At 39.0% G+C, this 15140-nt stretch overlaps 1 protein-coding gene across 1 annotated transcript in view; it reads right to left on the reverse strand.

The window, feature by feature from the left end:
- LOC104626739 (RING finger protein 145) overlaps window positions 1-14066 on the reverse strand; it is a 26817-nt gene extending 12751 nt beyond the window's left edge. The window contains exons 1-2 of the mRNA XM_010294747.1: window positions 13883-14066; window positions 2122-2230 (exon numbers count right to left, since the gene is read on the reverse strand). Coding sequence (XP_010293049.1) covers window positions 2122-2230; window positions 13883-14066 — 293 coding nt within the window. The remainder of the gene's footprint in view (window positions 1-2121; window positions 2231-13882) is intronic.
- Window positions 14067-15140: the final 1074 nt, after the last annotated feature.

Consider the following 15140-nt stretch of genomic DNA (forward strand, 5'->3'; position numbering starts at 1 on the left):
TGGGGTGGAAAAAAAGCACTGAAAGCTGAAGACTTTCAACAGCTCAGAATTTCCAGGACACTGCAGTCACAAGTGCCAGCTGATTCTGGTCTTGTTCTAGAATTTCCATTAACCAAGCTGGCCTCAATATGAGACCTCTTCATTTGTCTTAAATAGCATCCCAACTGGTAGTGCCTGCAAGCAATTCACTGTAAGTTTTCCGCTCTAAGCAGAATTATTAACAAAAAACCCCCACTCGGGAACAGTTTGCACATGTGACTACTCTATGATCAGTCTGCTAAATAGAAACATCAGCTGGAATTGGATAGTTTTGGCAATAAAAGGAATAGCTCCACTAACATTACATTTGTGTGTTTCATTTTACTATTCTCAATACGAAAACTAACAGGATTCAAAAATTGTTTTGAAAAGCTAAGGCAAGTGTCACTCCCCACATTAGACAAAAGCTGCTGCTGAGAACGCCTTGCACAGTTGCCTCCCCCCGAACCAAGTCAATCTTAGATCTAGGGAATGGGTAAGCTCACTCTGAAGTGTTAGCAACTACCTTTGCTTTGCAAAATAGCTAGGGAATACTGCTGGACTATTTGAATCCAAGATATCTTTTAATTAAATATGTATTTTTGTGCCAGCTGATGCAAGATTTAATTAAAGTCTTTATTAATTCACTTCAGAAGGAGCAAATAGAGAAAGCTTAGTACGAATACGCCAAACAGTGCATGCAATAGTTATCTAACATATTTCAATGAAGACTGTAAAGTCTCAAACCTCACCGAGCAATAGAGGTCACAATTCACGTTACATAGAAACGCAAACAAAAAGGTATTAAAATCAAACACAGTGCTATCCCTTAATGTATCAATGAAAATCCATACCCCTCCCTTTCTTCAAAAAATCTGAAGATCCAGAATTGCATCAAGATCTCTAGCTGTAACCGTTCTGGACCAAAGCCCTGTATCTGATGGGTATTTGTTACTAGCTTTATTTTTTATTCCAACACAAGCTCTTAAATAATGTTTTAGGTTGCTTTTTCTAATAAATAAACTTTCAACCCTGTAAGAAACACCCACAAACTGTATCTATAAACACTCAGGACTCCCCTGAGGATGATAAAAAACCCTCTTTCCTTCCTACCCAGGCAATAAGAGGCCATAATTCCTCTCTTGCACCCTCATCCATTCAGGAAATCATTAACTGCAACTCTGACAGCCACAACAGCGACATGTCAAGTCACCACAAAACCTTCATTAACACTCCCCTGAACTGCAACATACTGAGTAAGAGATATTCCAGTGAATGCTTTAGAGCAACAATTGCGATGCAGAAATAACAAACCTATTACTTCACTTGAATCAATCAAAAGCACATTTTTTTAAATGTTTCCCATCAATAGGCACCAAAATGGCTCAAGTCCCTATTTTCAAAATTTCCCATGTAAAGCCATTAATGTGATGGCACTATCTTTGGTTCCAATTAAACTTCTTCTTGGTATGACAGTTCACATTGGCTGTCAACAGCTTTAGCTGGAGCCAGACAAAGATGATCAGCTCTGTCTCATCAGACTCAAGAGTTCTTCAGCCTCTTGCTCTGTGTTTTAGATCCAACCTGCTTTACTTTTAATTTTCATTGTAAAATACATTACATAAAGAAAGATTAATTTAAGAATAAATTCCACTATTACTTTACTTTTATCACCTTCCATATCTCTATTTTCTCTCTCATCGTAGATGCCAGGAAACTAAAAGTAATGCCCTGTCTGCTTTGTAGAAAGCTCGTGTTGAAAGCATGTTAGCTGAGCCACTGAATAACTCAGATTACTGCATCAGAGGGCCACATTTAGTCTTGTGGTGTTTTCTCTCCTCAGATTAATGGACATTACACTCCACAGAAATGTAGCTCAAAATTTCTTTTAAGCCAATGAAAATATACTGGAACTACCTGACTGCATATTTAATTCTGCAAAATTTTTCAAGACAAAGAACAGCAAGATAAATTTAGGTGACTGGCACAGAAGAAAGGCCTCATAAAACCAAACCTATCCCATTTATACAAGATATTAACAAAATATCAGTAATTTTTCCAATTCCCAAACCAAGCTAACAAAATTAATCCATTTGTTCTTACCTGGAAATTTGGTGCCCAGCATAAAGCAGCAGTGCAGTCAAAAAGTACAGGTAAAGCTGAACCAGGTGTTGTCTTGGTAAAGTTAGGAGCACAACACTTAAGATGTAACCTGTAACAAAAAGCAGAGGTTGAAATTTAAAAAACCAACACCACTATCTAATCCCAAAGTTCTTAATATGAATTAATACTCACATTATTCAGATCTCTTTAGCCACCTTTGTCCTCATTTGTTTTTAAAATCAGGTACCTACATTTTCCTCTCATCAAAACACAAAGCACACAAAAAACCTGCCACTTTTCTTCATATCCCGCCCGCCCCCCCAAAAATAGGTCTACCAGCTTCTGCAAGATTATATCTATATGTCAAGAAGTGGACGTGATCCACAGTATTTTAACAAGACTTAACTAACATAACTTATCTAACAGGGAAAACAGGCCTAGGTCTCCCTCCTCTTCCAAGTGAAAGCAAGTTTCAGTGTCACAGGAAACAAAGCCTATCCATCTAATAAACTCAGTCCATTGATGTAAAAAATAATTTTCTTCAAGCAAAGGACACAGAGAACACCTTTCCATGCTGATTAGCATTACACATTTTAATTCTTCCACTGTATCGTCATGGTTTAAAGACACTTTGCATGCCCATAATTTGAGATGGGGACACAGAGGCTGTTCTGCATACTAGCAATATTAAAGCACATTCAAGCTATCTGTGTTGCATAAATCAAAGACAAGACTCGGCACAGCCTAGGATTTGTAGGCATTTACACCAGCAGTTCCTCCACTTCTTGTTAGCGTTCTGTAAGACTGTGCAAAAGGAGCCAGTGGAGGCACAGCTTTACTCTTCAAGAACATAGCCAGGCTGCTCAGCAGCCTCTCCAACAAGCAGAACACTGATCTTTTTTTTCATACCTGCTCTCATTACGATACTTAAATAAAGCAGTACTTTGAAGTACACTTCACAACTGGGTGGAACATGCTCATCCTCTCCTTCCCAGGCAGACTCTGCAGGTCAAAAACCCAGTTCATGGTGCCCTTACTAATCTTTATTTCCGAGCTCTCCATCACAGCACAGTGCACTCATGCTCTTTGTGAAGGTCAGCTTAAGTGCCTGGCACTGAAATCCATTTAGGAAAAAAACCCAGCAACAGCTAACAACTTCCCTGCAGCTAAGAACAAAACATTATAGAAGAACTCATCCTGACACTTACAGCTATACTAGTCACATTACATTTAAAGTTTCGTCCATCTATTCAGCAACACTGTGCACAGCCTTTTTAACTGAGTTAATTTATACCTTGGGCTTTTTAAAAATACTTCAGAAAATAATGTAACTTTAGATTAAGCATTAAGTAGTGGGACAACCAGCTACTATAAAACAGCTTGGGAACACAATATGTTCCAATATTTGAAAAAGATACAATTTCAGAGTCAGTCAGTATTTACGTAGAAGTACTTCAAGGCTACTTAATATCTGCCACCTTCAATAAGCCATCTTTGTAAAACTCTACCAGTAGTTAGGTCTTCAAGAAGGTAACTCACCACATGCTCCTAGAGAAAAGGCATCAGACCCACAGTATGGCAAGCAAAGGTCAATTCGGATACGATAGGCAATACGAGTGATGATAGACAGACAAAGCCAAGGTACTTACCTTTTTAAAAACACAAATACACAATTTACATATTTAACATTAAAAATAATTTTTCCAGTACTTTCATAAAGTAGATGTGACAAGTTGCACATTTGTCTGAGGATGAGCCTTTTCAAAAGTTGAAATAATTCATAGTTTCTTTGATTAGAATGAAGTATCATACTAGTCACCATCACTAGTTTCTGTACAGTATCCATTTAATCATTTACAGTATCCATTGGATCATTTACAAAAGTTATCAGAGGGATGAAACACTTCTATGAGGACAGGCTGAGAGAGTTGGGGTTGTTCAGCCTGGAGAAGAGAAGCCTCCGGGGAGACCTTACTGCAGCCTGCCAGGCCTTAAAGGGTGCCTACAGGAGAGATGGGGACAGACTTTTTAGCAGGGCCTGTAGTGACAAGACAAGGGGTCATGGTTTTTAAAAGAGAGTAGATTTAGACTAGATATAAGGAAGAAATTATCCTACAATGAGGGTGGTGAAACCCCAGCCCAGGTTGCACAGAGAGGTGGTAGATGCCCCATTCCTTGAAACATTCCAGGTCAGGTTGGACGGGGCTCTGAGCAACCTGCTTGAGTTGAAGATGTCCCTGCTCACAGCAGGGGGGTTGGACTAGGTGACGAAAGGTCCCTTCCAACCCAAGCCATTCTATGATTCAATGATTTTTATTTTGAGCTTTTTAAAGGGGCCTGAAACCCAGCACTAAAACAGTTTCCTTTTAGCAACTGTTTTATACAGAATAACATGCGTCTAGTTAACACAACACAGCAGATGTTCTACATCATCAGTTTTCTTAGAAAACACTTGTATTTTATGGAATTCATCTTCTCTATTCATCACCTTCCTTCTACCAGATACACGAATGACAAAAGGAGGTGGTCTTCAGCAGAATCTCCATGAAGATATTTAACTAGCTTGCATCACACCACAGCATCATGAGCCAGCTCCACCAGCTCTCATGCTATTTGCAGACATTCTTAATACCTCACCTCTGCTGTATTCACCACCTTCCCTTGATTGCTTAGTTAGGGACAATTCTCTCTGCAGACCAACCCACATGGCACAACCAGCACTTGAGTCAAATCTCTCTAAACTCTTCATTCTCACTATAGCCCATGACTCACCTTCAGGTGGAGAACTAAATAGAGTTCATTATGCACTCTCTTATTCCTCTATTACTCTATAAATAGTCTAAGAATACCTGTTTATTGTATCTGCATTTAAGCTCTGCCATCTTTACCTTATTCTATCACATGAAAGTCTACTCCTTGACCAAATGATGATGTACTTGAGCCGTGCTAGGATAATTTCTGTAAAAGGAAGACATTTTAGAGGGCAGTAACTGCACTCCAACACAGCCATGTTACATAGGAGTATTTTAGAAGTGATTTAAATTCATTCTTCTCTGCATGATCAGAAATTTAACTAAAATATAGCAGGATACACTGAAGGAGTGAAAAAAATGTCCAAATACAAATCAAAAGATGAGAAGATTACTATCACATCTGTGCCTTTCAAACAGAGGGCTTCCAAACAACACAGATGCTTGTAACACTGCACAGGGAAACAGCACAAGACAGCCAAGGTTACTGCAGAAGCTTGAGCAATGAACTCCACCGCTCATGAGTTTGGGCTGGAATTTAAATGTTCACTTTGAAGCAGCTGTTTGCTCTAATTGTTAGATTTTGAAGAGGGGAGGAGTGAGAGACATTTAAAGTAGTTCCCTTTCACTCTTATTTACAATTCCCTCTTGTGACTTGATAAGAGAGGTATTTCGACACACTTCATACTGCAGTATTTGCATTTTTGCTGCAGATGCCCTATTCCCAACGTGGTACCAACCTCATTTTTATCAACAAAGCCTCTGCCAAAAAAAAAAAAAAAAAAGGGCAAATAATTCATTACCAAATGCCTCATTGCAGAAGAAAAGGAAGACAAGATCAAATTCAGACATACTAGCAGCAATATTCTATTCCCTTTGTTCTCGACAGACAAATGATGTAATTAGTGTATGGCATAAACGAGATTCTACTTCAAAACAAAGGACCAGGAAATGAAATTTCTCACAGCAGCTTTCTCATCTAAATCATTACATTCTGTTTTCATTTGCACCTCCTCTGTCAGAAGAAAACATGATGTTGAGAACATACATCCCTTTGGAGAGATTCTCCATACACAAGGATTTAAGAGTTTGAGAAACAGTCATCTTACCAGGTAGCCTTTTGGCACGGGTTCACAGTAACTAACGTCCACTTCCATCCAAAGCTCTCCAAGCTCTACATCTACAATGAGCGCTCCTCTCCCTTGGTTTAGGCCATGCATGCTATTGTCACTTTTGGGACTTCTTGTATTCTCCCTTTTAACTCACCAAGTACATTTCTGTTTAAGTGTAAGCATCAGGGTCAGTGAAGGCCAATTCCTGCCATGGTAAAGAAACCATTCTAACACACATTTTAAAAAAAATAAAGACAAGAGAGAATAAACTCTTTCCTGAATACAGTAGTAGTGCCCTAGTGCTAGGCCACCAAGAAACAGAATTGCACCCTTAGGCTTCCAGATGTAAGCAGCACTAGAGAAGACCCATTCTGCCAACCTTACAAATACACAGACCCACCACTCAGTACCTATTCAGGAACACAAGGAAGCAGAGAACTTCCCCGCCTCTCGTGGAAGGCAGTACGGATTTAGGTCCCACTGGAAAAAATATACTGTGAAAACAGTAATAAGCAGAAAAGCTAAGTTAAACATTGCTAGACAAGAACACATGTATTAACTAGCTCATGACCTCATTTACAACTTGTTGATTCAGCTAGATGAAAACCTCTCACTGTGCAGTGCTCATTGTTACAGTAAGCAGCAGCTCACAGATTGCCTTTCAGCAATCTCTATTTGCGTACCACCAAGGTGTTTCCCAGCTTCTCTCCTCACCCTGTATTGCCTCTTTGCCAACTCAGGTGTCTGAGTTTTATTGACATGCTGCATACAACAGAGGCTTCCGGAGCAGGAACGAAGTTGCAACCCGTCCTCTTTATGAAATGTTTTAGTGCTCATTTGCATGACTACAGATCCCTCATGTCCACTTCACATTATTACTCAAAGTTTCCTGCAGGTTTAGTCTAAAAATTAGAACTCTGCACATGAAACAGAGTTCATAATGTTTCTTAATAAAACCACACCATCTCTTGGATACTGCTTCTGCAGGGGCTTGACAAGGAAACGCCGCCCCCGAAAGAAAAGCAGCTGTTTATGCTGAATACTACAAAGTGAGGAATTCAAATCTTTGAGTGCCAGAAAGTAACAGTACAATAGTAGAATACCAGGAAATTAATTGGGGGGGCCCTAACTTTCCACTCCCCCATACCCTCTGAATGTGAAAGGTTCATCTTACAACGACTTGCAAAGCAACTTGCTGTGAAGCAACAAGTTGTGAGCCACAGAATACCATCAAAACTGTCTCTCCTGACACAACGTAGGGTCAGTGCACTACTGAGTCATTTCATTTCAGCCTAACCCTTGACTGTCCTCATTCCGGTTTATTCAGAAGACTATCTGGCCACAACATATAAGTACAAATAACACAGGGTAAGACTTCAGAAAGACTGTATTTGATAAGGCAGAAGTAGCCCAACAACAACTGGTGCCTTTATTTTCAGTGTGTTTAATTCTCAGGATAACCAGTCACGAGACTGGTCACACAACAATTTACACAGAGATTTAATGAACTCTCTACGTCCAAAGCATCTATCTATGAGTGGATGATTTTTAAAAAGATACACTTTAGAGCTCAGAGTACTTAAAGGCATGATGCAGCAATTACCAGGAGGATTCTGTGGCCTGTTCACTGGAGGCTAACTCAAGCCCACAAGGAACCCTAACAGCCACTTACTTTTAAGAGGAGAAACAAAAGAGAGACAAAAAGCTCTTGTACATCCTCAATTCATATTAAGCATCATTTAAAGCATAACTCAGCCAAACAAGGTCTTCTGAATAGACTGGGATAGCTACGCTGTCCTCCTGAGAGCAGGACTAGTTCTTCACCTGCTCTATTACAAAAGGCAGCAGAACCTCTGCCACCATGCAGCATCACCTTTCCTGCATCAGAGGTGGCTCCAACACACAACTCACGCAAAATTCACTCCACTGAAATCAACCTAGAAGCCAAGCCATTCAGAGACCACTTAATGCCAAAATCCCTACCAGTCTCAAGCAGCCACCAAGGCACCAGAACTAGCACCACAAAAGGGTAGCTTTCACCCAGCCTGTCTCACCACTGCTAACTGAATACCTGGTCAAAGCAGCGTAAGCATAGTGGGCTTTAAGATGTATTGCACTTTTGGGGAGTGATGTTTTTGCATGGCAGTGCCAATGTACACCTCTTCCTCACCCTCCCACTCAGCCAGAGCTGACCAAGTAAATGTTACTCACTCCAAGAAGTTTTGTACTTTGAGCTAACACGGTAAATATTTTGCTCCTCAGAAAATATGTTGAAATATTAGTTCTAAACTGAGAAAGCACACATCTAAACATACTTGCACACGAGGAAATTAGTATTTACCCAGTCATGGCACAGTGCAACTACAAACAGAGATCAGAAATCCTTTTATCAACACCTGCACACCTCAGTGAAAATAATGCCGACAAAACAGTTTACTCATTACTGGGGTACTGCCACCAGTTCCACCAGCCGTTTCTTAACTTTCTAAATGTGTAACAGATTGGGCACTCTAAGTATAAGTAATCCAGGAACTGAGTTCCTTACAGAGATTTGCAGTATTGTCTGAAGAAATAATGGACTTTTGATTCTAGTTCTGCCATATGATTCAGAGGCTGTTTCTATAATACAGCATACCTAATGATCAGAAGATTCCAGGACTAATTACAATAATGGAGAACCTGAAGAGTACTGGAAAAGAACATAAAAGTGAAACTGTAAAAATATAAGCAGTCACAATGTATTCTAAATTACGAACACAAATTGCTATGTTGTCATGAGACTGGTACTCAGTCAAGTGAACCTCAAAATTTTAAGCGTCTCCTTTCAAGCAAACTGAGGTTGCAAAAAAGAGGTAACAAGCTTTATATAGAAACGTTACCTAAAATATCAATATTCTGAGAAAGCTGCTTAGTAAAAGCCTATGACACTACAGAAGCAGAATACGAACCAGCAGTCTCTAGAGTTGGAAAGAGAAAAAACGGTATTCTACTACTCTCTACCCTCTTGTGTGTCTACCAACTGCAGCATACACTGCATTTTATCCAAGAAGAGAATAAGATGACATAGCAAGTAATTTTTTTAAGAAATAAAGACCAAGTTCAAGTCATAAAATTGCATTTGGTTAAAAATAGCTACAGTTTAAAATAGTAACACCCAGAAAATAGTTCTACTAGCCATTTATCTAAATGCTGCTGGCAGGAGGGAGACAGAAGACATGGGACAGCAAACCCAGAGATGTTGAATCTGAGCAGCACTTTGTCTTTGTGTGCATTAAGTGCATTTACACATTTACCCGTGCATCCTCTTCTCACAGTTTTTGGAAATTTGCTTCTGGAATGAAGCAACTGCTGCTTTCTTCTCACATTGAAGCTTCGCATAGCACTTTTTACTTTTTACTATGTTTATATCAAAGTAAAGTACTGTATCTTTCCTCTTAAGAGAAAAACCACCACAAAAAAAAAGCAATCGAAATAAAAGATCTTCTAATTAATGCACAAGAGCTTAAAGAAAAGTGAGCAGACCAAAGTACAGAGCAATCAGCAAACACAGGATGGCAGTAAGTTCAGAAGTTTTCTCTTCCCTCAAGCCTCCTTTTTAAAGGCAGCATTCATAACAAGTAGTTCACACTTAGTGAGTGATGTGACCAAGTGGTTAAGGTAATAACTGCACAGTTCAAGAAACTGTGATTACAAACAGGGTTGTGAAATATGACACACCTTCCACCTATTCCAAGTATTTAAACAGTTTCCTTATGTTTTTCCCCCCATATTTTTTTTTTTTGTAAGGACAAAGAATACAGTTTAAGATAGGAAACTGTTCTTATTTTTATTCTTAGGTAAGAAAATACTATGTATTTAGTGCATTTCTGTGCCTCTATCAGGACAGTGACTTAAATTCCAAGTCTGACTATGATTACAGGTTAAGCTCATGACTCTTGTCTTCAGATCTAGCACAAAGTATTTACCAGTTAGCACAAATAGCATTACTTCGCCCTTCACAGGAAGAAATTAAGTCATTTCAACTGTTTCCACCCCCTTCATCAGAAGAAGGAAAAAAAGAAGTGACTGTCTTCTCAGAGGTACTCTACAGCACAGAAGAAAACACTGAAGTCTGGCAGTAGCAGAGTGTGCTAGTGTACCCTACATAAAGGTTTGAGACACGAAGCCATTTTAGCTGGCACAGATCTTTCCTGAATGACAGGCTACTTTAAATTTTCAGAAAACAATTTTCATTAAGAATGAAACCACATTATGCCTATAACAGTTGTGGACAAAAAAGTTGATTTGCTCTCTAAGCTTCTTTCACCCCAGATCCTTATATCTGGTAACAGACAGCTATCAACTGTAAGAATTGTATCTGGTAATACAGCACACTGCACACAAATTTATCACATGCTACTCTTCAGCCAGACCGTCTGCATGGGTTATTAAAAAAAAAACATAAAAATAGGATGACTTGGAGTATTTGTGAAAGGGTCTGGGACAGTACTGCTTATTGACAAGATACTCCTAAACACTCCAGGAAGAACTACAGGATGTACTTGCATTCACAGATCACATTTGCAAATAAGGCTTATCATTCAGGATTTTTCAATACTCATGAAAGAAAAAAAAAAGTATACATATATTTTATTGTATTTAAAGAGACGGCATGAAAGAGTTAGATTATAGAACAAAACCTTCCATGTGACTCCTCTCAGAGGACAAAAGAATTTTTACTATTTTTAATATAAATTCTCATTAAATATCACTAGTACATGCACTTGCATTTGGGTTGCAACTCCATTATATCCGATTCTTGTCTGGTTTTACAAATATCCAGTAGTAGATATGGCAAGCTAAAAATAAAAATGGCAAATGTCCTGTAAGATGTACCAAAAGTACTTCCAGAAAGATACTGGGTGTGATGAATCAAGTTTTAAGCTTGAGGAGATCCTGTGGTCAGCAAGTATGAGTTTCCACATGCACAGAATAAAAATTTCCTCAGCCAGAGACATTCCCGAACTGTTGCTTAACTAAGTTTGATGTTTGTCTTTTTAAACACACTTGACAAACCTAGGAAAGTTTTCAGAAGTGAAACACAGTTTTAATTGTGATTCTAGAAGATAATTCATATGCAGGAAAATAGTATCATGAAATAAAGCAAATATAAAAACAAACTTTATACACAAGAGCTAAAGCTAAAGCACACACTGAAGACTACCGCAGGGCATTCACAGGGCTTTTACGCCTGCCAAAACAGTAACCGCAGTGCCATTTGACAGCTAAAGTTCATGCACACAATTACTTCGCAATTTTTCCTATATGAAATTAATCTGTTTACATTCAACAAGTCTAACCAGAACTTTATCTTTACTGTTTGCATTGCTTTATGCATATTTAGTTAAATTTCATGCAGTTGAACTTGCGGTTGAGTGGTTATCAGGACTGAGTATTTTCCTTCAGTAAAGCAGATAAGGGCTGTTTCATTAAAAGATATGAAAGGGAAAAGCTGCATCAAAGGACAAATTGCATCCTAGAGGCTTGTATTACATTCCCAGTACTGCTTCCTGGAACATGAAACACGCTGTAACATACATCACTTCAACTGATCAAAACCAATTGGCTTTTCAAACTTTAAGTCAACTGGATGGAAGAAAGAGTGCATTTAAACAGACAAGATATTCCTGGTAACCCCCAGTTCTGAGCAAATTTCCAACTTTGGATCCTTGGTTCTGGGGAAAGGTTCACTATATCAAGATTGGCAGAGTTAATTTAATAATCATTCCTTGAGCACCTGCCCAAGATGGATGCATCCAATTTCCTAAGCTTCTAGAAGCACTTCTATGATACAATGTCTTACATGGCCCATGTCAGAAATTCAGCAATTGTCTGATATTGCAAAGCTGCCACAGCATTTGCTGATACTGTGTTTCCTAATTGCAAATATGAACAGTGGATTTTTTCCCTAAATAAAACAGATTAGCATGTTGAAACATATATATGGTCAGTTGTTACTTATTTGTTACACACTGGCAGTTAATTTCCCCCCACATAGCTTCAAAGAATCTTCATTTCCCAAGCTGGTGGAAAAGTACTTTGTTTTCCTTATAAATCGAATTCATATATTTTGATACGTCATGTCATACTGTAAACTGATGCAATTAAATCTATAAAAAATCTTGTGTAGGCATGCAAATTGATTTAGCCCAGCCTGACACTGACACAACCAAGGAACTGAAACAAATCAACTTTATTTGAAAAGTACTAGCAAAGTTTTGTCACTAAAAACTGTCTGAATATCTTTTAAAACAAGCAACTGATGATTTAGAAGCCTTTCTTGATCAGCAACTACCAGTTGGAGCAGTAAAAGTACAAACAATATTGCAAAAGCAAAAAGTAAAAGAACTGCTGACTGATCGTGCGCCAGCACAAAAGCACCACTTGTATGAGGAGCACGAAGTCAGAATCCACTGGTTTAGGACTAAAATAGCATCCAGGTGAGAAACACTTTGGTAACAATGCCTACCTCTCTGTAGCGCTTTTCATTGGTGCATGTCAACGTACTTAAGTGACGACAAGGTTATCAAATGTCTCTAACGCGGGGCTGTGTCACAGCTGGAAATTACCCACTGACATCTTGATAGCCTACTACACAACTGTTAGTTCCTTATTAGAAACTGACCTGATAACCTAATTCCTAAAAGGTACTTGTGTGCATACAAGTGCATGAGAAAGCCAGCTGCAGTTACACGCCACCACAGTCCTCTGTCACATTCACCAGCAACAAACAAGTACTCTCTCCCACAAACATATGAAAAGGGCATAGAACTGTAACACCGGCTTTTTGCACTAAAAGCACAGTGCTCTCCCAGCATAAGCATAGTGGAGCCATAATAAAGACACATGTGTTTTTAATGGCAGTAAATAATTTCCAGACAATAGACATTTGGCAGATTAAAAAAGAAAAGTCACATGCCAACACTTCTGCAGTCAGGATTAAAAAACTGGACACGCTACTTCAAAAAGCCACAGGCCTCTAACTACTTAAATAAAGGGTGTTTCCCTTAGCTGACTGCAGTACGTCTTTATCCTCCAAAGCCATCTACAAGGAAAAAACACTGCAGAGTGGGAAAATTATATGCTAGCTGTTTCTCTCCAAGGTAGACAGTACTCATGCAGATCATCATTGGCTATGAACCCCAACAGCCTGGATCCGAACCATAATTAACCCCATGTGCAGTCACTAGATGAATCACATACCCACCTGGAGAGCAGGTCCCAGAACACCAATCCTTTCATCTCCTAAAAACAGGTATCTAGCATTCCAGAGCTAGACGTGCAGACCAAGGTTCAAACCTCAGCTCCCTGAACTATATTAGTAATTTTGTCCATTTATCTGCAACACAAGGACTTGTTACCTGCTCTAACCCACTCACAGCATATATATGGTTCACAAGGTTGTAAACTGAAGAGCCATATCCATGTAGCAGTGAAAGGTAGCCTTCTGGTGCTGTGGCCACAGTCCAAACTAGGCAACCTTCTCCCTAGTCTCTTGTTTAATGCCAACAACATAAGTTAAAATACTTCTTGACTGCACAGCATTTCACAGCAGCTTTTCTCATCAGACACAGGCCAAAGTCACTGTGCTATTCTTTCAGGGCATCAATCATCTTCCCAGACATCAGGTTTACTCTATTTACATATCAAGGCTAAATAACAAAATTCAGCAGAAGACCCTACACAGGATTTCTTTACTGCTAACATAAACAGTCCCTTAAGCAGAACTGTAATGAATATATTATCATGCTATTTGTTGTAATCAATATATTATCATGGTATCATATTCTTAAAATTCTTGTAGTAAACAAAATGGTATTTACTACAGTAGTGTTTTCTCTTGAATACATGTACACTTACCCACATAATGCATATTAAGGGCCAAGTACTTGTACTGGAAGAGAGGGTTGTTGTGCAGGCTACTTCTTTGGATCTGCTGGAAGAATGAGCTGACATCCCATCTGTACAAGACATCCAACAGCATGATGCTTGGGACCCTTAGGGCCACATTTAACACTGCCTCCAACTTCTCCTTTGCAGCCATTCTCTTCCCTTTCTGTGAATTGGCAGCAGACTGTAAATAGCGCAAGACAGAGAAGAGTAATCAGATCAATCTCACTGTACAAACAGCTATTAGGCTTTGTGATCATATGAATGGGGCTTCCTGTGCAGCCACAAACGACTGAATGAATCAACTGAGTTAAATTCAAACCCAGACAGGACAGCTTCTATTTTTTGCTACATAAAGGTTAATTTGCTACCAATTTTTCCACCATGATACTGCTGGGGCGGGGGGGCGCAGGCGGTGGTTAATGACGTAAAAATGGTCAAAGGGTGTGCACCAAATAAATCTTCATTCTTATTTGCACTAATTTAGTATCCACTACCCCAGCCCAAAGACCACAATGTACTAGGTACTACATAAACATTAACACAATAAGCTTTAGAAAGCAAACACCGACAAAATGCAGACACTACCTCCACTTAGCTTAACACTATTTCTATGCCTCTCAAATGAAATAACCACCAACTAAAAGAGTTCTTAAAACATTTTAAATTCACTTCCTCAATGTAAATTGAAATAAATCATTTTCCAATAATGAAGCTTTTAAAAAAATCCTTTACGGTATTCAGTAACCTCTATGTATTTATACAGTTATGGAATTTGAGGCCGTGTTTTGAAGATTAGGACCAATAATGCCACTATTCTACTCATTTTAATGTCATTCACCTCAAGAAGCCATATAAACAAAAGACCATACCCTCACTCCAGAGTACAAGAAGGTAATTTTTGGAGCTTGCAATGAGAGAAGACGGATGACGTAAGACAATGAAGAACACTCTTTTTTATTTAAACAGGAAAAAAAATGCCGGTCCACAACAGCATCTCAAAAGAGATCTAGTCACCAAGATGACCATTTTAAAGAGCAAAAGAATCAGTTTCCACATCCTGTCAGAGCACTGCCTTCAGCTGAGACTGACAGTTGTTCCTAAATGAAACGTGCTGGTTTTACCACATGCCACCTGCCCACCCTAGGAACAGCATTCACCCCAGGCTGTATTTATGAACCACCAGTTACATACACTGTATTACAGAAGTGCAGTTGAAGTATTCAAG

This window comes from Phaethon lepturus, unplaced genomic scaffold (assembly GCF_000687285.1).
Source record: "Phaethon lepturus isolate BGI_N335 unplaced genomic scaffold, ASM68728v1 scaffold6219, whole genome shotgun sequence".
NCBI lineage: Eukaryota > Metazoa > Chordata > Aves > Phaethontiformes > Phaethontidae > Phaethon > Phaethon lepturus.